Source organism: Ranitomeya imitator, chromosome 3 (assembly GCF_032444005.1).
Source record: "Ranitomeya imitator isolate aRanImi1 chromosome 3, aRanImi1.pri, whole genome shotgun sequence".
Lineage (NCBI taxonomy): Eukaryota > Metazoa > Chordata > Amphibia > Anura > Dendrobatidae > Ranitomeya > Ranitomeya imitator.
In genome coordinates this window covers 26,925,599-26,949,205 of record NC_091284.1, presented here as the reverse complement: position 1 = coordinate 26,949,205, position 23,607 = coordinate 26,925,599, and the positions used below count along the sequence as shown (strand labels likewise).

The window sequence follows — 23,607 nt, the reverse complement described above, 5'->3', positions numbered from 1 at the left end:
GCTATATTGGTCACTAATTTTTTGGGTTTTGTTTTTCAGAAATGTTTATTTCTAAATTTTGTGCAGTTATATTGGTTTACATGGTGAAAATAAAGAAATGAGATGGGAATATATTTGGTTTTTATTAAGTTGCCTAATAATTCTGCACAGTAATAGTTACTTGCACAAACCGATATCCTCCCAAGATAGCCAAATCTAAAAAAAAAACCACTTCAGTTTCCAAAAATATTAAGCTTTGATATTTGAGTCATTTGGATTGAGAACAGAGTTGTTGATCAATAATAAAAATAATCCTCTAAAATACAACTTGCCTATAATTCTGCACACAGTGTACTTCTCAGTGTTAAAGGGAACCTGTCATTAGGATTGTGCATAGTATCCTACACACAGTGTCAGGTCAGCACAGTTATACTGAATAAAATGATTCCTTTGTTGATGAAATACGTCTTGTGCTTCTTTTTTAATCCTTATTTATTTATTTATTTTTTAGTTAATGATATGTCCGTGGCCTAAGGTGCGGTTCATGAATGTGGTGCTCTGATTATATATTCATAATGCAGACTGCTGGCTGGTTACTGATCTCTGAGTGACCTGCCCTCTAGTTTACATAATGAATATACGAATGTGTGTTTAGGTTACTATGCACAACCCTGCTGACAGGTTCCCTTTAAAGACACCAAGAAATAGATAATGTTGAGGAACGTAGAGGCAGTGGTTGGTCAAGGAAACTTGCAGCAGATGAAATACACATCATGGTTAATTCCGTGCAACTCTCAAGATGTCCAACTCTGTCATCAGCTCAGAACAGGCTGCGACCAATGAGACCCAGCTAAACCCATCTACTATTTGAAGAATTCTGGCTAGAAGTGATCTTCGTGGAAGAATAATTGTGGCCAAAAACCATACCTTCCACAGGGAGACAAGGACAAGAGATTCAGCTACACAGTGTAATAAGATCGCTCCTAAGACTTAGTTTTTTCTAACTGAATAACCCCAAGTTTGATAACCTGTCCTCATATTGCAGGTCTCCCATTCCCTTAAGTGCATTAATTACTCTTCTTTGCACAATCTCTAGTAAAAGGGAAAGGTCTTTGAAGGGGAAAAGAGTTTATGTTCGTGACGCCACCTGTGGTATTCAGTCAGGGTGACTGACGCTGCTTTGAGGCAGCTAGATGGTATACCTTCCCACAGGTGAAGTATGTCCCCAGGGCGTCCCAGTGTGTAGACGGTGGATGGTGAATGGCGCAGTGAGGAACAAGGACACAGGGTTGCAGTCTCTTTACCTTTACTGAAGACTTCTGCAGCCACAGTTCAGGGCACCAGATCACAGGGCAGGCAGAGTCCGGCCGGTTTGGAGGCAAGTCCAGAGTTCCCTTGCCCAGGTGGAAATCAATAGCCTTCCTTTGCGCTGCGGTGGTGTAGTCCCTTACTGCCTATGGCTTCACATAAGGGTCTCACAGATGTGGTGTTTCGCTCTCTCTGTCCCCCATATAGGATAAGACAATGCCCATATGACTAGTGACTTGAGCCTGTTTATAGGGTCTCTTAGATAACCCTGCTCTGTAGGTGTCACCTAGCCTCCTGGGTGTAAGTGCGGACAGGTAACCTGCAATTCGCTGTCCTGCCGGTCTCTGAAATAAGGTGTAGAGGTCCTTACTCCCGTGGTGTTCCGGCTCCCGGGATGTTGTGCCTCAGGAGACAGCTTGATCAGGGCTGGTCCACTTCTGGTATCCTCTCCTTTGCTTTGACTTCCTTCACGCTCGCTGCAATATAGTTCTGTCTTTCAATGTCTCTTTCTGGGAGCTGCAGCTCTGAGGGCATGCACAGCTCCTTTGACCCTCTGTCCTCCTCAGACTCTAGTCTGAAACCAACAGAATTCCTGTCTGGAGCTCTGCCAGGAACTGACTCCTGTCTGGAACTGACTAACTTTCCCTACAGACTACTAGTTATATCCATATGGGAAGTGACCTAATAAATAGGAGCAGAAGCTCCCCCTGGTGGTCTGGAGTGTGAAATGTGTTGCATGTTTGTGATACCTGGATGCAGTTATCCTTCTTTGCCTCCAAACGTTGCATCACTCTCCCCGAGAGGAAAGCAATACCACTGCGACGACCAGGACCCTGGGGCGCCGCATATGTCCTTCTTATAAATTGGAGCCCAAAATTGTGCACAGTATTCTACGTGTGGACGCACTAGTGACTTGTAGACGTATAAAGGTAAAACTATGTTCTTGTCATGAGCATCTACGCCTCATTTAATGACTCCCATTACTTTATTTGCCTTGCCAGCAGCTGCCAGGCTTTGGTCACTAAAGTTTTCTACAAATTTGTATATTTTGTTTCCACTGCCAAGTGCATAAGCTTACAGTTAGCTAAGATAAACTTCAATTGCTATTTCTCAGCTAAAACCTGCAGTTTTTTCAAAGCCCTTTGTAGTATTAAATGATCATACTCTATGTTGATTATTGCTATTATTATATTGAAACCAGTGCAGATTGACTACCTTGAGCTTAGTTTCATCTGCAAATATTGAAATTCCATTGTGTGTGACTTCAGAGGAGGTCATTAATAAATATGTTAAAAAGAAGACGGCCCAATACTGACCACATGTGGTACCTCACTGTCAACTGTGACTCAATCATGTGTGAGTTATGAGTGTGGTTCATTAATAACCACCCTCTGTTTCCTATGACTAAGTCATTTCTTAATATACAAAAAAAGGTTGCACTCTATCGTGCCAAAACACGTCAAATATGAAATACATGAAACATGAATAGCAAAATTGCTTTTTGAACGTAAGGAAAAACATTTTTTTTGAGACGCTTAGCACAGAATTTGGCCAAATAGTGTGAGCCCATCAACCATTGTCAAGGTGGTCCCATTAAAACTGATGGGTACCTGACCTCCCTGTCCAAATGTCATTAAGTCATTTCTTAAGCCAATTATACATATTTTCCCCGTTGTTCTCCTTTTATGTACCAAATGCCTTTGAAAAGTCCAGAAGCTTGACCACAATGTTGGGATATTGCTTATGCTGATTGTATGTACAATTATCCACTCGTCTAAAACCAGCATTAGAGATAGTTTTTCACAATTAGAACTTTCCTGTATGGAAATTAGATACAGAACCCTGAAGTTCAGCGTTTTCTGTAGATCAGTTTCTGTGTGAATCCATATCTGAATAGGAAAATTGAGTGATCTGATCAACTTCAAACAAGACCTGGGCATTGATTGTAGACAAATCGGGGCCAGAATCGTTCTGATGAACAGGCAGTGCACAGTCAAGAAAAATGTATACTACCCTGGTGTTTAACTAATTAGACTGAATGCACAGCTAGTCCCTATGCGCGGATGGTTTTCAACAGACTAGGACAAATGACAGCACCCCTGCGGTTTAAAGGAAACATAAAGTGGTTTTAGGGATCAAAAAAAGGAATGACTAAATTACTAAGCATTGGGAAAACATTGATCAGATGAATCTAGATATAATTACTGATGAGAAGGTCAGAAATGGCGCAAGCAGCATGCATCAATGAACCCTTCTTCTTCTTATCTTTATTTTTTTTATATAGCGCTAACATATTCCGCAGCGCTTTACAGTTTGTACACATTATCATCGCTGTCCCCAATGGGGCTCACAATCTAAATTCCCTATCAGTATGTCTTTGGAATGTGGGAGGAAACCGGAGTACCCGGAGGAAACCCACGCAAACACGGAGAGAACATACAAACTCTTTGCAGATGGTGTCCTGGGTGGGATTAGAACCCATGACTCCAGCGCTGCAAGGCTGCAGTGCTATCCACTGAGCCACCGTGCTGCCCTTCCTGTCAGGCGTAAACATTTTAGCATGATGGAGGTTCAGTAATGATGTGAGCCATCTTGGGTCCTCTGATACTTTTGGACAGTAGGAATTTACCTTGAGTGTTCTGATAAAGAAAGTTCATCCCTTGTTAGCAACTGTTTACTCTATAAGAGAAGGACACTTTAGCAGGACAATGTGCTATTCATAGAATGGTAGAGTGGGAAGGGACCTCCAGGCTCGTCGTGTCCATCCCCCTGCTCAAAGCAGAATTCACTAAACCATCCCATACAAATGTCTGTCCAGCTTCTGTTTGAAGTCTTCCATGGAAGGAGAACTCACTACCTCTCATGGCCGCCTGTTCCACTCATTGATCACCCTCACTGTCAAAAAGATTTTTCTAATATCTAATCTGTGTCTCCTCACACTCAGTGTCATCCCATCGCTTCTAGTCTTTTCTTGTGCAAATGAGAATAAAGATGATCCTTCTACAATGCAAGGGTCATATTGTAAAATTCATGCCTCACACATAAACAAAACCAAGCCATGCTTAGCTCAGAGATGGCCATTTTACACAAAATGCTCACCAGTGTTTTCACTATTTTTTGTTTGCCAAATTGTCACAAACACTCTCCACAAAGGAGGGATTGATGTGTCAGTCTAATGATAACAGAAACACAAAGAAAGGCCTCCTATACCTACAAATTATTAGCCTAAAGGCAGCCATACACATTAGATAGGTGTCTGAGTAATGCATAAGCCAATTACTCCATCCACAGTTATCTTGGCCGCGTCTCCCATATACAGCATCGCTTGTTCCGCTAAACAAGTGCTGCATTGTTCTTTATGAGAAAGCCACCAAGAAACATTTTCTCCAGTGGTTTATCTTCAGGAGAATACAGCGATTGGCAGTGTGAAATTGGACATGCCCGATCAACATCTCCCCCTCATCCTCACAGAAGTGTCGTTCGAAGCCATCGATGTTGGCAGATTTGTCCGGCCTTAGTCTAATGTTGTTTGAGGATCTTAAAACCGATTGTACACTGGTGATTTTGTCATTCGTTATAACTGATTAGTGTCAAGACTATTAAACACCAATCACAGTACCATCTGGGAAAAATCCAACCTAATGTGTTGGACTATTTTCAGTAGCTTTCATATGAAGTGGCCAATATTTTTGGTTAAGAAATTTGAGCCCACAGATAAAAGTCAGAAATATCAGATGCTGATTTGGTGTTTTAACTTGCGGTAACTCAGACTCACCAATCAATTAAAATAAATTAAGAAAGCTAAAATCTCTAGTCTATGGCAAGCTTAAAGGATTGTGATCTAGTCATGACCTTCGATCTACTGGTTGCCTACCTGGGCTATAAACCATATCTAGGATGAGGTAGAACAGGCTGTTAAGAGTATTAGTTCCTCTATCTAATTTGTGAGAAACTATCTTGTCGCATGGGTCAATATTACTGCAATGTGATTTCAACAGCTAATGGAATCTATAGCATGACAAGTTGCTAAGGTTCTGAAACCAAAGGAGGTCCAAACAGCTTCTAAATGGGTATCTATAATAAAGTGGCCATTTAAGACACTTTAGTCACCTCCACACGCATGTTGTGAGTATCCATTTACAATTGATGATAAGGGCGATACTGCACATCATGTAAGTTTTTATTTTGCTTTCAGTCCTCCATGTTTTGCACAGGTTCCTTAGGTACGGAACAATCACTGCTACAGCTTCCGTTGAAAGACAATGGTTTTCAATGACCCACCAGCAATGGACAAGCACCGAAACCACATGGCTGCAGATATATTAGACCTCGCTCTTGAGATAATCTACTTGATAACTGGAGAGGTAAGAGATCCACGTGCCATCACTATTATTAATAAAACAGGTCAATGATGGGAAAGGTGAAGGATTTATTAGAATACATAGTGGGGAAAATAAGTATTTTATGCACTGCTGATTTTGCAAGTTTTCTCACCTACAAAGAATGGAGAGGTCTGTAAATTTTTATGGTAGGTGCACTTCAACTGTGAGAGACAGAATCTTAAAACAATCCAGAAAATCACATTAAATGATTTTTACATCATTAATTTGCATTTTATTGCATGAAATAAGTATTTGATAAAATAGAAAAACAGAACTTATTTGGTACAGAAACCGTTGCAATTACGGAGGTCATACGTTTCCTGTAGTTCTTGACCATGTTTGCACAAACTGCAGCAGGGATTTTGGTCCACTCCTCGATACAGAACTTCTCCAGATCTTTCAGGTTTCGGGACTGTCACTGGGCAACGTTGAGTTTCAGCTCCCTCCAAAGATTTTCTATTGGGTTCAGGTCTGGAGACCAGCTAGGCCACTCCAGGACCTTTGAAGTGTTTCTTATGGAGCTTGGCTGTGTTTTTCTGGTCCTTGTCATGCTAGAAGACCCAGCCACAACCCATCTTCAATGCTCTTAATGAGGGAAGGAGGTTGTTGGCCAAAATCTTGTGATGCATAACTTCATCTGTCATTCCTTCAATACGGTGCAGTCATCCTGACCTCTTTGCAGAACAGCACCCCTAAAGTATGATGTTTTCCCCACCATGCTTCACGTCTGGAATGGTGTTCTTGGGGTTGTACTCATCCTTCTTCTTCCTCCAAACACGACAAGTGAAGTTCTACTTTGGTCTCGCGACCACATGACCTTCTCCCATTCGTCCTCTGGATCATCCAGATGATCATTGGTGAACCTCAAACTGGCCTGGACATGTGCCCTGCAGGATTTTAATCCATGACAGCATAGTGTGTTACTAATGGTAATGTTTGAGACTGTGGTCCCAGCTCTCCTCAGGCCATTGACCAGATCCTCCCATGTAGTTCCGGGCTGATTCTTGACCTTTCCTAGAATCATCCTTACCCCACGAGGCGAGATCTTGCATGGATCCCTAGACCGAGGAAGACTGACAGTTCTTCCATTTTCTAACAATTGTTGCCTTCTCACCAAGCTGCTTGCCTATTGTCCTGTAGCCCATGCCATCCTTGTGCAGGTCTACAATTTTGTCCCTAGTGTCCTTAGACAGCTCTTTGGTCTTGGCCATGGTGGAAAGGTGGGAGTGTGATTGAGTGTGTGGACAGGTGTCTTTTATACAGGTAACAACTTCAAATAAGTGCAATGAATGCAAGTAATAAGTGCAGAGTAGGAGGCGTCTTACAAGTCTGTGAAAACAGAATTCTTGCTGGTTGGTCGGTGATCAAATGCTTTTTTCATGCAATTTAATTATTTAAAAATCCTACAATGTGATTTTCTGGTTTTTATTTTTAGATTCTGTTCCTTACAGGTGAAGTGTACCTATGAAAAAAAACTTTTTGCAGGTGGGAAAACTTGCAAAATCGACAGTGCATCAAATACTTATTTTTCACACTGTATATAATGATATACTGATCATTATCTCGCCACACACAGGATTACACAGTAGTAAAAAAGCCATCTGGCAAGAGAGTGACCCCACAAATGTCAAAAGAAGAGAGCGAGACCCAGAGCGACATCACCGAGTCGATGCTTCCATCTCTGATACATGAACAAAAGATTATAGAACTTACCAACAAGATCACCGAGCTGCTGACCGGAGAGGTGAGCGCTGCTGGGAACGCTGGGACATTACACATGGTGTCAGAAGGATGACGGTATCATTGTGTGTGTCAGGTTCCTTTCAGGTGTCAGGATGTCGCCGTCTATTTCTCAACGGAGGAGTGGGAGTATTTAGAAGGACACAAGGATCAGTATAAAGATATGATGAAAGATCACCAGTCCATCACATCCCTGGAGACGGAGAGACCTTTACTGATTAAAGAAGAGATAACAGGTTGGTGGATCACCTAACTTTATAGTCACCAATCATCTGATGGTTAGATATAAATAATTTATTCAGTCCCTGTTTTTATTCCTTATAGATGGATCAAGTATGGGAACTCCGCTAGAAACATGTCCCTATCTTATATATTCCCATGAGTTTCCAGAAAAAATGCCAATTGCCCAGCTGGATCAAAAGGTAGACTGAGCTTCAGTTTCTGCAAATTATTTATAGATTGACAAAGTAAGCTTACTATAATGAAGTATACTCTATGCTCTATTTTATTTTCAGTTTTTTTTTTATATGTTAGGTAATGGCTACAAATGGGTTCATTGTCATAGCTAGCTTATGCTGCATGGCTGGAGGTTGTTATTGGAGAAGGCGTTTGGTGGATTTATGTGTGACTGTTTCTAGATTTTTAGTGTGATAATTCCCTTTCTTCTTCTACTTTGGTTTATCCCCATCCTCCACTCCCCGATGCATTCCTCTGTTGTTTGTGTGAAAAAACTAAGATTGGTATTTTCCTTTATCCCTGTTCATATTACCTTGTTAGTCTGGTTGATGTATAATGGTAAACTACTAATCCTCTCTTCCCTGGGTGGAGGAAAGGTACAGACTGAGGGCGGATTCAGGAGGGCAGATTCAGGAGCTAAGACAAGGTATATGGTCCCAGCACCTACACCATCAGAAGTAATCCAGGGAACAGGGCGAGCTAGGGCACCCCTAGCAGTAGGTACTGGGAAGAAGTCCCTGGTCCTGGAACACCCAACAACCATATGGGCAAGTAGGATCAACCGTTGCTTAAAACCGCCATATGCTGGTGGGTGCAGTGTTCAGTCAGGAGTGTATTAAAAATGTCAAGAGACTGACCGTCATAAGCTAAGAGAAAAAATTTATATGTAAGTGACAAATTTAATAACCGCTTTAATTTGTCTCAAGAAGCCATGTCGAAATATAGTAAGTAGTTTTTTATATAAAGTCACAATAGAAGACCACTCCTCTCCAGCAGCGATTAAAGGGACTCTGCACATGAATTTGGAGGGAACAATTTTCAGCCATAGGGGCGGGGTTTTCGGGTGTTTGATTCACCCTTTCCTTACCCGCTGGCTGCATGCTGGCTGCAATATTGGATTGAAGTTCATTCTCTGTCCTCCGTAGTACATGCCTGCACAAGGCACAAGGCAAATTCAGGTGACAGAGTCCCTTTAAAGTAGTTGTCCACTACTTAGACAACCCCTTCTAAATTAACATACTTCCCCATGGAAAATAAAAACAGGCTGTACTCAGCTCTTGTGCCGGTGCTGCTCCAGCAATGTTGACAGAGTGAAGCGGGCCATTGATTGGTACTGAGGACGCACATGACCTAAGGCTTCTTTATTGTAAAGGCGGTCATGTTGCTGATCTAAGAACTGGTATTAATACTCACAGATGTCCTCTTCAACGTGGATTTAACCCCTTCCCGACCTGTGACGCCACGTAGGCGTCATGAAAGTCGGGGCCAATCCGACCTGTGACGCCTATGTGGCGTCAAGGAGGGATCACGTCCCTGCAGATCGGGTGAAAGGGTTAACTCCAATTTCACCTGATCTGCAGGGACAGGGGGAGTGGTAAATCAGCCCGTGGCTACAATCGCTCTGATTGGCTGTTTCACTTTCAACAGCCAATCAGAGCGATTTGTAATATTTCACCTATGAAAAGTGGTGAAATATTACAATCCAGCCATGGCCAATGCTGCAATATCATCGGCCATGGCTGGAAACTCTGATCTGCCCGGCCACCGATCTCCTCCCCAGTCCTCCATCCTGTGCTCCGCTCACCTCCGTGCTCCGATCCCACCCCCCGTGCTCCGATCCCACCCCCCGTGCTCCAATCCCACCCCCCATGCTCCGATCCCACCCCCGTGCTCCAATGACCCCCGTGCTCCGATCCCACCCCCTCATACTTACCTAGCCTCCCGGGGTCCGTCCGTCTTCTCCATGGGCGACACCATCTTCCAAAATGGTGGGCGCATGCGCAGTTCGCCTGCTAAATCGCCCGGCCGGCAGGTTCATTCCAGGTACATTTTGATCACTGTGATTGGTTTTATCACAGTGATCAAAATAAAGAAAAATAGTAAATGAACCCCTTCCTTTATCACCCCCATAGGTAGGGACAATAATAAAATAAAGAAAATATATTTACTTTTATTTTTCCACTAGGGTTATGGTTAGAACTAGGGCTAGGGTTAGGGCTAGGATTAGAATTAGGGTTAGAACTAGGGTTAGGGTTAGAATTAGGCTATGTGCACACGGTGCGGATTTGGCTGCGGATCTGCAGCGGATTGGCCGCTGCGGATTCGTAGCAGTTTTCCATCAGGTTTACAGTACCATGTAAACTGTTGTGAATTCTGTTGTCGAACTCCTTCCTGTGGTCGTGAATGGTACTTCGGCGAGTTCTGTCTATGGGCTCCCTCTGGTGGCTATGAGTGAAGCTGCTGCTTCTGAGGTTCCTTTATATAACTCCGCATAGCGGCGTGCTCTGGCACAGATAAATTAAACAGACGGCCCTTAGGAAACTTACTACCAGGAATCAAATTAATAGCACGGTCGCAATCCCTATGAGGAGGTAGGGCACCAGATTTGGGCTCTTCAAATACATTCAGGTAATCTGATAAAAGCTCAGGGACTTCAGAAGGAGTGGAAGGCAAAATTGACAGCAATGGAACATCACCATGTACCCCCTGACAACCCCAGCTGGACACAGACATAGATTTCCAATCCAATACTGGATTATGGACCTGTAGCCATGGCAACCCCAAAACGACCACATTATGCAACACCAAAAAGCGAATATCCTCCTGATGTGCAGGAGCCATGCACATGGTCAATTGAGTCCAGTACTGAGGCTTATTCTTGGCCAAAGGCATAGCATCAATTCCTCTCAATGGAATAGGATACTGCAAGGGCTCCAAGAAAAAACCACAGCGCCTGGCAAACTCCAAGTCCATCAAATTCAGGGCAGCGCCTGAATCCACAAATGTCATAACAGAATAGGATGACAAAGAGCAAATCAGAGTAATGGACAAAAGAAATTTCGACTGTACCGTACCAATGGTGGCAGACCTAGCGAAACGCTTAGTGCGCTTAGGACAATCGGAGATAGCATGAGTGGAACCACCACAGTAAAAACACAGCCCATTCCGACGTCTGTGTTCTTGCCGTTCAGCTCTAGTCAAAGTCCTATCACATTGCATAGGCTCAGGCCTATGCTCAGAGAATACCGCCAGATGGTGCACAGCTTTGCGCTCACGCATGCGCCGATCGATCTGAATGGCCAAGGACATAGACTCATTCAGACCAGCAGGCATGGGAAATCCCACCATGACATCCTTAAGGGCTTCAGAAAGACCCTTTCTGAAAATTGCCACCAGGGCACATTCATTCCACTGAGTAAGCACAGACCACTTTCTAAACTTCTGACAGTACACCTCCGCTTCATCTTGACCCTGACACAAAGCCAGCAAGATTTTCTCTGCCTGATCCACTGAATTTGGTTCATCATAAAGCAATCCAAGCGCCAGAAAAAACGCATCTACATCTCGCAATGCAGGATCTCCTGGCGCAAGGGAAAATGCCCAGTCTTGAGGGTCACCACGCAACAAAGAAATTATGATTTTTACTTGTTGAACGGGGTCACCAGAAGAGCAGGGTTTCAAAGCTAGAAACAGTTTACAATTATTTTTGAAATTCAAGAATCTAGATCTATCCCCAGAAAATAAATCAGGAATAGGAATTCTAGGCTCTAACATAGGATTCTGAACCACAAAATCTTGAATGTTTTGTACCCTTGCAGTGAGATGATCCACACAAGAGGATAGACCCTGAATGTCCATCTCTACACCTGTGTCCTGAACCACCCAAAGGTCTAGGGGAAAAGAAAGACAAAACACAGTGCAAAGAAAAAAAAATGGTCTCAGAAGTCCTCTTATCCCTCTATTGAGATGCATTAATACTTTGGGCCAGCTGTACTGTTATGACCTGGTGGTTAGGAGCACCAGGAATGACCTGATAGTTAAACTCATACAGGACGAGCTCCGGGATGTGGGAGCTCTGCTGACCGCAAGCCCTAATCCTATCACACACACTAAAAATAGCCGTGGAGCGCTCCTGACGCTCCCTAGGCGCCTCGTCACAGCCTCAGAGCTAGCTAGCCCTAGAGATAGAAAATAAAGCCTACCTTGCCTCAGAGAAATTCCCCAAAGGAATAGGCAGCCCCCCACATATAATGACTGTGAGAAAAGATGAAAGTCACAAACGCAGAAATGAAATAGGTTTCAGCAAAGAGAGGCCAGACTTACTAAATAGACAGAGGATAGGAAAGGAATCTTTGCGGTCAGCACAAAAACCTACAAAAGACCACGCAGAGTGTGCAAAAAAGACCTCCGCACCGATTCACGGTGCGGGGGGGGGGCCACTCTGCATCCCAGAGCTTCCAGCTAGCAAGACAAAATCAGGATAACCAGCTGGACAAAGAAACAATGAGCAAAAATAACAATAAGGAACTTAGCTTCTGCAGGAGAAGACAGGTCACCAGGCAGATCCAGGAGCGAACTGAACCAATGCTAAAACATTGACAGCTGGCATGGAGTAACGATCTGAGTGGAGTTAAATAGAGAAGCCAACCAAAGGATAAACCACGTCACCTGTGTAAGGAACCTCAGAAGCAGCAGCTTCACTCATAGCCACCAGAGGGAGCCCATAGACAGAACTCGCCGAAGTACCATTCACGACCACAGGAGGGAGTTCGACAACAGAATTCACAACAGTAAACCTATGGAAAACCAAATCCGCTGTGCCCATGGTGCGGAAAATACCGCGCGGAAACGCTGCATTGTATTTTCCACAGCATGTCAATTCTTAATGCGGATTCTGCAGCGTTTTGCACCTGTTCCTCAATAGGAATCCGCAGGTGAAATCAGCACAAAAAACACTGGAAATCCGCGGTAAATCCGCAGGTGAAACACAGTGCTTTTTACCTGCGGATTTTTCAAAAATGGTGCAGAAACATCTCACACGAATCCGCAACGTGGGCACATAGCCTTAGGGTTAGGGTTGGAATTAGGGCTAGGGTTGGAAATAGGGTTAAGATTAGGCTTGTGGTTAGGGTAAAAGATAGGGTTAGGGGTGTGTTGGGGTTAGAGTTGGGATTAGGGTTAGGGTTGGGATTAGTTTTAGGATTAGGGTTAGGGTTGGGATTAGGGTTAGGTGTGTTGGGGTTAGGGTTGTGGTTAGGGGTGTGTTGGGGTTAGGGTTGTGATTAGGGTTATGGCTAGAGTTGGGATTAGGGCTAGGGGTGTGTTGGGGTTAATGTTGGAGTTAGTATTGAGGGGTTTCCACTGTTTAGAAAAAAACAAAAAACAACTAATCTAAACAATAACTTTATTTCAAAACCATTGGATTAAAACAAGCACGACACCCCAACCCCTTATGATAGGAGTGGGTTTATAAAAGCCCGGTTTGGTGAGAGAAGGGCAAGGGTAAAGGGAGCAAAACATGGGATAAAAAATCCTATGTATCCCTAGCATATGTTCCCTGCCTATCTGCGGAGGTTGGCACCCTCTTGGACGCAATATGGCGCCCCCGCTCCTCGTCGACTGGCCCTAACTGCCCTACAAGTCCCTTAATGTGATGATGTCTGATAAAATATACCAACAGGACACACACACCAAATACCAGGTAATAAATCACCAACGTGCAAGCCCAGCCGGGCTGGTCTGACCGTACAGAGCCCTACAACCTATAGTACTCTGCTGATAGCTAAGGCTAGTACGCCCTAGGGAGTCCCTAACCAAGAGACCCTGCCTGTCAGCGGAGGTTGGCACCCTCTTGAACGCAAATGGCGCCCCCGCTCCTCGGCGGCTGCCCCTGTTGTCCCTCACTGTGTCCCTACAAACGTAGGTGGATCCTATACACAGGGGGTGCCTGAGGGGCTAAAACGGTGACCCATAACTCTGAACCCTTCTAGCTTCGGACAGACCATAAAAAATACACACAACAACACACAAGCTGATATCAACAACACTATATTAAGTATCTTGCTGCAAAGACGATTTTTATATAGGATGGTGGATGAATATACCACCTCTACCACCTAGGCAAATGTACATGAGTAAAGATATTTTTATTCTAATAGTCTTACAAAAAATGATATACCCAATACCAATAGCTGAAATATGCAGGGTATTTTTTCAAAGTTCTAAAATACTTCAAACAGGGTGACTGCTAAACATAACACCCCCACCATCTGAGGAAATACAGATAAGCAAAGATACACTAGCCTCAGTGTTGAAGCCGAAACTTAGTATCCCAAAGAGCACTCATGTTCAATATATGTCAATAAAGCGTCTATGATTGGTCAAATTTACAAATAATAAAATTAAAAAACCCGATCCACTTATCTGCGGTCAAGTTTCGCCTCTACGCGTTTCCCCCCCATGATGTGGTTCCTCAGGAGGCATATGGGAAATTAGACTTCCGTGTGTTTAAGTCACATCAGAGATGAATGCTGTGCCCGGTTGTAGGGCATTTAGGGCCAGTCGACGAGGAGCGGGGGCGCCATATTGCGTCCAAGAGGGTGCAAACCTCCGCAGATAGGCAGGGGACATATGCTAGGGATACATAGGATTTTTTATCCCATTTTTTGCTCCCTTTACCTTTGCCCTTCTCTCACCAAACCGGGCTTTTATAAACCCACTCCTATCATAAGGGGTTGGGGTGTCGTGCTTGTTTTAATCCAATGGTTTTGAAATAAAGTTATTGTTTAGATTAGTTGTTTTTTGTTTTTTTCTATTGATATTAATTCTGGTCTATCAGAAATTGTACTTTTTTCAGGTTTCCACTGTTTAGGCACATCAGGGGTCTCCAAACGCAACATGGCGCCACCATTGATTCCAGCCAATCTTGCGTTCAAAAAGTCAAATGGTGCTCCCTCCCTTCCGAGCCCCGACGTTCGCCCAAACAGTGGTTTACCCCCACATATGGGGTACCAGCATACTCAGGACAAACTGGGAAACAACTATTGGGGTCCAATGTCTCCTGTTATCCTTGCGAAAATAAAAAATTGCTTGCTAAAACATAATTTTTGAGGAAAGAAAAATTATTTTTTATTTTCACGGCTCTGCGTTATAAACTTCTGTGAAGCACTTGGGGGATTAAAGTGGTCACCACACATCTAGATTAGTTCCATGGGAGGTCTAGTTTCCAAAATGGGGTCACATGTGGGGAAGCTCCAATGTTTAGGCACACAGGGGCTCTCCAAACGCGACATGGTGTCCGCTAACGATTGGAGCTAATTTTCCATTCAAAAAGTCAAATGGCACTCCTTCCCTTCCGAGCCCTGCCGTGTGCCCAAAGAGTGGTTTACCCCAACATATGAGGTATCGGTGTACTCAGGAGAAATAGCCCAACAAATTTTAGGATCCATTTTATCCTGTTGCCCATGTGGAAAAGAACAAATTGAGGCTAAAATAAATTTTTTGTGAAAAAAAAAAAAGTACTTTTTCATTTTTGCGGATCAATTTGTGAAGCACTTGGGGGTTCAAAGTGCTCACTATGCATCTAGATACGCTCCTTGGGGGGTCTAGTTTCTAAAATGGGGTCACTTGTGGGGGAGTTCCAATCTTTAGGTACACAGGGGCTCTCCAAACGCGACATGGTGTCCGCTAACGATTGGAGCTAATTTTTAATTCAAAAGTCAAATGGCGCTCCTTCCCTTCCGAACCTTGCCGTGTGCCCAAACAGTGGTTTGTGACCACATATGAGGTATCGGTGTACTCAGGAGAAATTGCCCAACGCATTTTAGTATCCATTTTATCCTGTTGCCCATGTGAAAATGAAAAAATTGAGGCTAAAAGAAATGTTTTGTGAAAAAAAAAAGTACTTTTTCATTTTTACGGATCAATTTGTGAAGCACCTGAGGGTTTAAAGTTCTCACTATGCATCTAGATAAGTTCCTTGGGGCGTCTAGTTTCCAAAATGGGGTCACTTGTGGGGGAGCTCCAATGTTTAGGCACACAGGGGCTCTCCAAACGCGACATTGTGTCCACTAAAGATTGGAGCCAATTTTTAATTGAAAAAGTCAAATGGCGCTCCTTCCCTTCCAAGCCCTGTCGTGCACCCAAACAGTCGTTCCCCCCCACGTATGGGGTTTCGGCGTACTCAGGACAAATTGTACAATAACTTTTATCATCCAGTTTCTCTTTTTACCCTTGGAAAAATAAAAAAAAATTGTTGCTAAAAGATAATTTTTGTGACTAAAAAGTTAAATGTTCATTTTTTCCTTCCATGTTGCTTCTGCTGCTGTGAAGCACCTGAAGGGTTAATAAACTTCTTGAATGTGGTTTTGAGCACCTTGAGGGGTGCAGTTTTTAGAATGGTGTCACTTTTGGGTATTTTCAGCCATATAGACCTCTCAAACGGACTTCAAATGTGAGGTGGTCCCTAAAAAAAAATGGTTTTGGAAATTTCGTTGTAAAAATGTGAAATCACTGGTCAAATTTTAACCCTTATAACTTCCTAGCAAAAAAAAAATTTTGTTTCCGAAATTGTACCGATATAAAGTAGACATGTGGATAATGTTATTTATTAACTATTTTGTGTCACATAACTCTCTCTTGTTTAACAGAATAAAAATTCAAAATTTGAAAATTGCGAAATTTTCCAAATTTTTAGCCAAATTTTCATTTTTTTCACAAGTAAACGCAAAAATTATCAACCTAAATTTACCACTAGCATGAAGTCCAATATGTCACGAAAAAACAATCTCAGAACCGCTAGGATCTGTTGAAGCATTCCTGAGTTATTACCTCATAAAGGGACACTGGTCAGAATTGCAAAAAACGGCCAGGTCATTAAGGTCAAAATAGGCTGGGCCATTTCGATTATTGTGTACAATAAATGGGTGAATGTCGATGCTGGCGGTCCACCATTTGAAGAGATCTCTCTACCATTAGAAAAAAAATGGTTAACAACTTCTAGGGGTACTGACCTTTTACCTGGATATAAAATAATTAGGACTCTCTTTTTTGTGTTTTTTTTTCCCCGCATTTCCTTTGTGTGAACCTTTCAGAAAAGTTACGGTGAAATGACGAGTGACCTTGAAAAGGTCGTATCTGTGAAAGGTAAGATCCTATCAATTGATCTGGTGTTTTATGTATATCGCAATGGAATTTCTCCTCAATTGAGTTGAATCAGTTGATATCAACATTTATTATAAGGTTAAGAGGAATATTACTTGACAATTATTTACTTCTTTTTTTGATAGGAAGTCTAAAAAATGTTTTCCTAACGAATAACATTATTACAAACAGCGCCACTCTAATAAAACTTCCTAAGAACGTAATTTGGCCCTCGTAGAAGTTCACTGATAGCAAGCAGAGGTCTTTGTGAGGAATTCAAACACAATCTATTGGAAAGTTGTACCTCTTTTCACTTAATGGTTAAAGGTACCGTCACATTAAGCGACGCTGCAGCGATATAGACAACGATGCCGATCGCTGCAGCGTCGCTGTTTAGTCGTTGTGTGGTCGGTGGAGAGCTGTCACACAGACAGCTCTCCAGCGACCAACGATGCCGAAGTCCCCGGGTAACCAGGGTAAACATCGGGTTACTAAGCGCAGGGCCGCGCTTAGTAACCCGATGTTTACCCTGGTTACCATTGTAAATGTTAAAAAAAAAAAACACTACATACTTACATTCCGGTGTCTGTCGCGTCCCCCGGCGTCAGCTTCCCTGCACTGTGTCAGCGCCGGCCGTAAAGCAGAGCGGTGACGTCACCGCTGTGCTCTGTTTTACGGCCGGCCGGCGCTGACACAGTGCAGGGAAGCTGATGCCGGGGGACGCTACAGACACCGGAATGTAAGTATGTAGTGTTTTGGGTTTTTTTACATTTACAATGGTAACCAGGGTAAATATCGGGTTACTAAGCGCGGCCCTGCGCTTAGTAACCCGATGTTTACCCTGGTTACTAGTGAAGACATCGTTGGATCGGCGTCACACACGCCGATTCAGCGATGTCAGCGGGTGATCCAGCGACGAAATAAAGTTCTGGCCTTCTAGCTCCGACCAGCGATGTCACAGCGGGATCCTAATCGCTGCTGCGTGTCAAACACAACGATATCGCTATCCAGGACGCTGCAACGTCACGGATCGCTATCGTTATCGTTCAAAAGTTGCTCAGTGTGAAGGTACCCTAAGAATGGCCGAGCTCCTAAACCTGGAAAAGCACAGCAAACTCCATTAAATCAAGCTGGGTCACATAAAGTCTTTGCACGATACTTTTTCTGAGCCATATTGTCAGTCAAGACGGAACTAAATATATGATATAAGACCTTGTGAAGACCCAAAGGATATACTCGATGTTCAGCACAGTACATCAAGTAATGTACAGCATATCCAATAAAGTCATTGATGGTTTACTGGTGAGCATAGCTGCCTTACAGTGGTGGGCATAGTTAACTTGTATATCCAATATTGTCAATTATAGTATACTGGTGAGCATAGCTGCCTTTCTAGCGGTGAGCATTACTGTCTTATAGCGGTAAGCATAGCTGTCTTATAGCGGTGAGCATAGCTGTCTTATAGCAGTGAGCATAGCTGTCTTATGGCGGTGAGCATAGCTGCCTTATAATGGTGAGCATAGCGGCCTTATAATGGTGAGCATAGCTGCCTTATAATGGTGAGCATAGCTGCCTTATAATGGTGAGCATAGCTGCCTTATAATGGTGAGCATAGCTGCCTTATAATGGTGAGCATAGCGGCCTTCTAGTGGTGAGCATAGCTGCCTTATAATGGTGAGCATAGCTGCCTTATAATGGTGAGCATAGCTGCCTTATAATGGTGAGCATAGCTGCCTTATAATGGTGAGCATAGCTGCCTTATAATGGTGAGCATAGCTGCCTTATAATGGTGAGCATAGCTGCCTTATAATGGTGAGCATAGCTGTCTTATAGCGGTGAGCATAGCTGCCTTAAAATGGTGAGCATAGCGGTGAGCATAGCTGCCTTATAGAGGTGAGGATAGCGGCCTTATAGCGGTGAGCATAGCTGTCTTATAGCAGTGAGCATAGCTCTCTTATAGCGGTGAGCATACCTGTCTTATAGCGATGATCATAGCTGTCTTATAGTGGTGAGCATAGCTGTCATATAGCGGTGAGCATAGCTGCCTTATAATGGTGAGCATAGCTGCCTTATAGTGGTAAGCATAGCTGCCTTATAGTGGTGAGCATAGCTGCCTTATAGCAGTGAGCACAGCGGCCTTATAGTGGTGAGCATAGCTGCCTTATAGCGGTGAGGATAGTTGCCTTATAATGGTGAGCATAGCTGTCTTATAGCGATGAGCATAGCTGTCTTATAGCGATGAGCATAGCTGTCTTATAGTGGTGAGCATAGCTGTCATATAGCGGTGAGCATAGCTGTCTTATAGCGATGAGCATAGCTGTCTTATAGTGGTGAGCATAGCTGTCTTATAGCGGTGAGCATAGCTGTCTTATTGTGGTGAGCATAGCTGCCTTATAATGGTGAGCATAGCTGCCTTATAGTGGTAAGCATAGCTGCCTTATAGTGGTGAGCATAGCTGCCTTATAGCAGTGAGCATAGCGGCCTTATAGTGGTGAGCACAGCGGCCTTAGCGGTGAGCATAGCTGCCTTATAGTGGTGAGCACAGAGGCCTTAGCGGTGAGCATAGCTGCCTTATAGCGGTGAGGATAGTTGCCTTATAATGGTGAGCATAGCTGTCTTATAGCGGTGAGCATAGCTGCCTTATAGCGGTGAGCATAGCTGCCTTTATAGTGGTGAGGATAGCTGTCTTATAACGGTGAGCATAGCTGCCTTATAGTGGTGAGCATAGATGCCTTAAAGCGGTGAGCATAAGCAGCCTTATAGCGGTGAGGACAGCTGCCATCCCAACAGTTGACCCATATTTAATACCTAGCATCTTTCAGCACACCCCGCAGTTCCTCTCATGACTTTATCGGGGGGATAGCAGTCACCACGTCATACCTTTTAGGAGATGGTGTAATCATCAAGTTGTGATTCTGGTAGAGAGAGAGAGATTAAAGGGAGAAAATGAGGCCAACCGTGGTGTCGAGCTGCCAAAGCTCTCAGACATGAATGGGAAAAGTTTCACCAATATTTTAGACGTCAAGACCCTTACATTATTACATCACCGTCGTAAGTCAAAATTAACTTGTTCACCAAAATAAGTAACTCTGCAATCGTATCGTTACATCACCATTTGAAGACACCACAGCAAATGACACACATATGTCCAACCCAGGAGATCAGACCTGGAAACAGATTCTGACAACACTCTGTAAATAGCGGTCAGCTTCGACATAACCGTGATATCACTTGCGGTACACTAGGTCTACCACGTCTGCAAAAATATACATATAGCAGAATTTCAAAAGCTCTTGTTTTACCCCATGGATTTCAGTGATCTCAGTACTTTATGCCAACTGATAGCTCTACTTACCCAACCACCGCCTTAGATGCCCCACATGTAGTGTCTTGTCCTGATGCCCCGGGACCAGATCCAAGCTGAAACACAAGCACAATATACAAAAAGAAATTTATAAAATGCAAATAATATTTATATGCAAAATTGTATAACCAAATTATATAATTTTATACATGGAGGATGATAATACCTGAGGGGGCGACAAACGTTACCATAGGAAAATCTACACTGCGTGGAACCACATTGGTCATCATATTATGGTCGTCAAAGCTTTTGAAAACTCGGACATTGGGTATTACCAATGTAATATGGTCCAGCAATGTATTTATTTCATGCCGAGGATTAAGGCTTAATTAGGGTGGTGCACAAAGAATGGTCCTGTCTTACTCACTCAAAGGAGTGTGAAGGCAGAAGAGCATGTGGTGAACACATACCATGTTCTATCAGGACTAGGAGCAGATAGGAATACCCTTAATTGGTCAAGCACCATATTCCAGTCGGGGACACACAAGATCTTCTCTTGATCAGTGCTGGCTGGGCGGGTTCATATATAATGAAAATCATCTTGGAAAATGCACCTAAAATTGGCCCCATATTCATTGTGTGACAGACTTGAACCCCTAGGAATCAAACAAACTAAGAGTAAAAAACAATTCAGGTTTCCGATTCGCAACTGGTCATCAGACTTCTTCTTAACCACTCCAAATAAGTACAAAACTACCCATCTGGCCATATGTACCCCCGTCTTCTAAAAAGCTAAAATTCCATCCAAAATTTAGGACATAGTGCACCTGCTGATCATCACAGTCCTCTGCTAAAGGGCTAAAACATCTTTTGAAAAAACAAACAGAGATTGCCAGTATGCCGCAACCTCAACCAACCCGTTTAGCCTCCAAAAACAAGTTCTGGGAGAAGATACTCAACACCATCTTCCGAGGGCTGCTTTCCAAACCACGTCTTAGAAGCCTTCATCGCAAACCATAGTATATAAGGTTTTAGTATCATTATAGCGTTTTGCTTTGTATTACTTGGGTCCTGGCTTTGAATGCAGTCTGAAAGAAACACAATGAGTTGCCTTCAGGTTTATGGACTGCAGTTGTCACTTGGCAAAATCAATCACTAGTGTTCCTTGTACCTTTAGCCTTAAAGAGGACCAGATGTAAATGCCACCTCTATCCTTAATCCGGCATTGTTTTTCATGTGTTCCTTCACCTCACCTTTTCCTGGGATGTGGCCCCCTTTTTCCTTGTATATAAGGCTACTTTCACACTTCCGTCGGTACGGGCCCGTCGCAATACATCGGGCCGACGTACCGACGGATGTTGTGAAATAACTGCAAGACGTGGGCAGCGGATGCAGTTTTTCAACGCATCCTCTGCCCATTCTGCAGTCCGGGGAGGAGGGGCGGAGTTTCAGCCGTGCATACGCGGTCGAAAATGGCGGACATGTCGCCAAAAAAACGTTACATTGAACTTTTTTTGTGCGTCGCGTCTGCCAAAACACAACGGATCCGTCGCACGACGGATGCAACGTGTGCCCATCCGTCGCGATCTGTTGCTAATACAAGTGTATGGGCAAAAAACGCATCCTGCAAGCACATTTGCAGGATCCGTTTTTTGCCCATAACGAAGGATTGCAACGGAGGACAAAAGACGGAAGTGTAAAAGTAGCCTAAGTCAAAAATCTATTTTACTAATCCCACCTATTGAAGATGGCAACCCAGGCCTTTACTTATAGGGTAGCAACCTCCAACCTATGGAACTAGCTCGATAGTTTTGGACTGTATTCTGATATGACTTGACTGCATGTTGCTCACTGTTTGGATTTCTTACCTAAAAAATGAAAAATCAGTAGTTTTGTTCCTGAAAAATTCTGATTTTTTTTTTTCAGATGAAGACTTGATGAGTGGCTCCCAGGGACCAGTCCTTATATCTCCCTTTTATGAACTGGAGTATTATCAGTTCCTGATTGACAGAATTTTTGCATGTTCTGAATGTGGAGAACATTTTAAAAATAAATCTCATCTTGCCATGCACGAGAAAACTCATAGAAATGAAAAGCCGTTCTTATGCTCAGAATGTGGGAAATGTTTTAGTAAAAATTCAAGTTTTGTGGAGCATCAGAAAAAGCACACAGGAGTGAAGCCGTTTTCATGCCTGGAATGTGGTAAAACTTTTAATAGAAAAGCTTATCTTATAGGTCATCAGAGAACTCATGCAGGGGTGAAGCCATTTTCTTGTTCCGAATGTAGCAGGAGTTATAATCACAAATCGAGTCTTATGAAACATCTGACAAATCACACTGGATTGAAGCCGTTTTCATGTACAGAATGTGGGAAATGTTTTAACCGTAAATCGGGACTTGCAGATCATCTCAGAGTCCACACAGGGGAGAAGCCGTACTCGTGTTTGCTATGTGGGAAATGTTTTAGTCAGAAATCGGGTCTTCTTGTACATCGAAGAACTCACTTGAAAGACAAACCAATGTAAAGTTATATTGCCGAAATATGGCAGGGGTGGAGCTACATTGTAGGACTTGCTGCTTCGTGTGGTTTTCTGGGAATTTCCCAAAAACATTAAACAAATTTGTAATATGTGGAAATAAAACTAATACAACACATTGATGTCTTTGGACACCATATTCCTTCTCTTTGCCGTTTGCTCATCTTAAAATATTCCTTTTTTGGGACGTTCTGCAGTCATCCCTCTACTACAACTCCTATACAATATGCTTGAACCTCCATCTATACCTCCTTAGTACAATCCATCTCCGGCCAATGCAACTCAAGCTGCGTTATTCGTCGCCCACCACACCTCATATCTAGTTACTTTCCCTCCCTCTTCACTACCTTTCTTTACATAACACTTGACAAGCTCAAAGTTCCTTCTGTATGTAACTAGCTCATCTGTGATTAAAATCTCTGCGGCTGCTGTCTTCGTAATCTAGATTGGTTGGCAATTTCTGGTCAACCAATGTGTAGAAATTCTAAAAAATATGGGGAATCTTAAAATTGCTACTGAATAATTCTAGACAACATAGGATAAGGTCAAATGTAAATATCCGAAGCGTTTCTGCATCGTCCTGATCTACATCATATTTGAGCCTGCCTGATATCGGGGCTTGGATTGCGCATGCGCACTGTAAACGTTTGACGCATGTGCAGTTAAATAAAGAGCGAAGATCACTTACACTTGTCATGTCATGTATTGAGCAGGGAACGATTGGGTGTCCAATGTTCCACACATGTCCCACAAGTCAAGAAGCCAAGTAAGGAAAATAAAATGGCTAAATCTGCAAAAAAGGTGCATAAGCAAGATTTTAAAAAATATAATAATCCCAGAAAAAGACTTGTTGTGTTAGTGTTATACAAGTAAAATGAGTTTAACAAGGGTTAAAAGTTCATTTTAAGCAACTAACAAAATGCAAAGTGAATGAACAAAAGAAAAATCTAAGTCACAGCAATATTTGGTGGCCATCCTT

General features: G+C 43.1%; 1 protein-coding gene across 2 annotated transcripts in view; it reads left to right on the top strand.

The window, feature by feature from the left end:
* The window catches only part of LOC138672543 (oocyte zinc finger protein XlCOF8.4-like), a 31,609-nt gene extending 8,863 nt beyond the window's left edge, over positions 1–22,746 (top strand). Inside the window, exons 2-7 of one of the 2 annotated variants that reach the window (XM_069760615.1) lie at positions 5,483–5,651; positions 7,246–7,413; positions 7,486–7,645; positions 7,734–7,831; positions 16,739–16,790; positions 22,018–22,746. In XM_069760615.1, the coding sequence (XP_069616716.1) occupies positions 5,550–5,651; positions 7,246–7,413; positions 7,486–7,645; positions 7,734–7,831; positions 16,739–16,790; positions 22,018–22,616 (1,179 nt within the window). In that variant the 5' untranslated portion in view covers positions 5,483–5,549 and the 3' untranslated portion in view covers positions 22,617–22,746. The remainder of the gene's footprint in view (positions 1–5,482; positions 5,652–7,245; positions 7,414–7,485; positions 7,646–7,733; positions 7,832–16,738; positions 16,791–22,017) is intronic. The other variant, XM_069760616.1, reaches the window with a different exon arrangement.
* Positions 22,747–23,607: the final 861 nt, after the last annotated feature.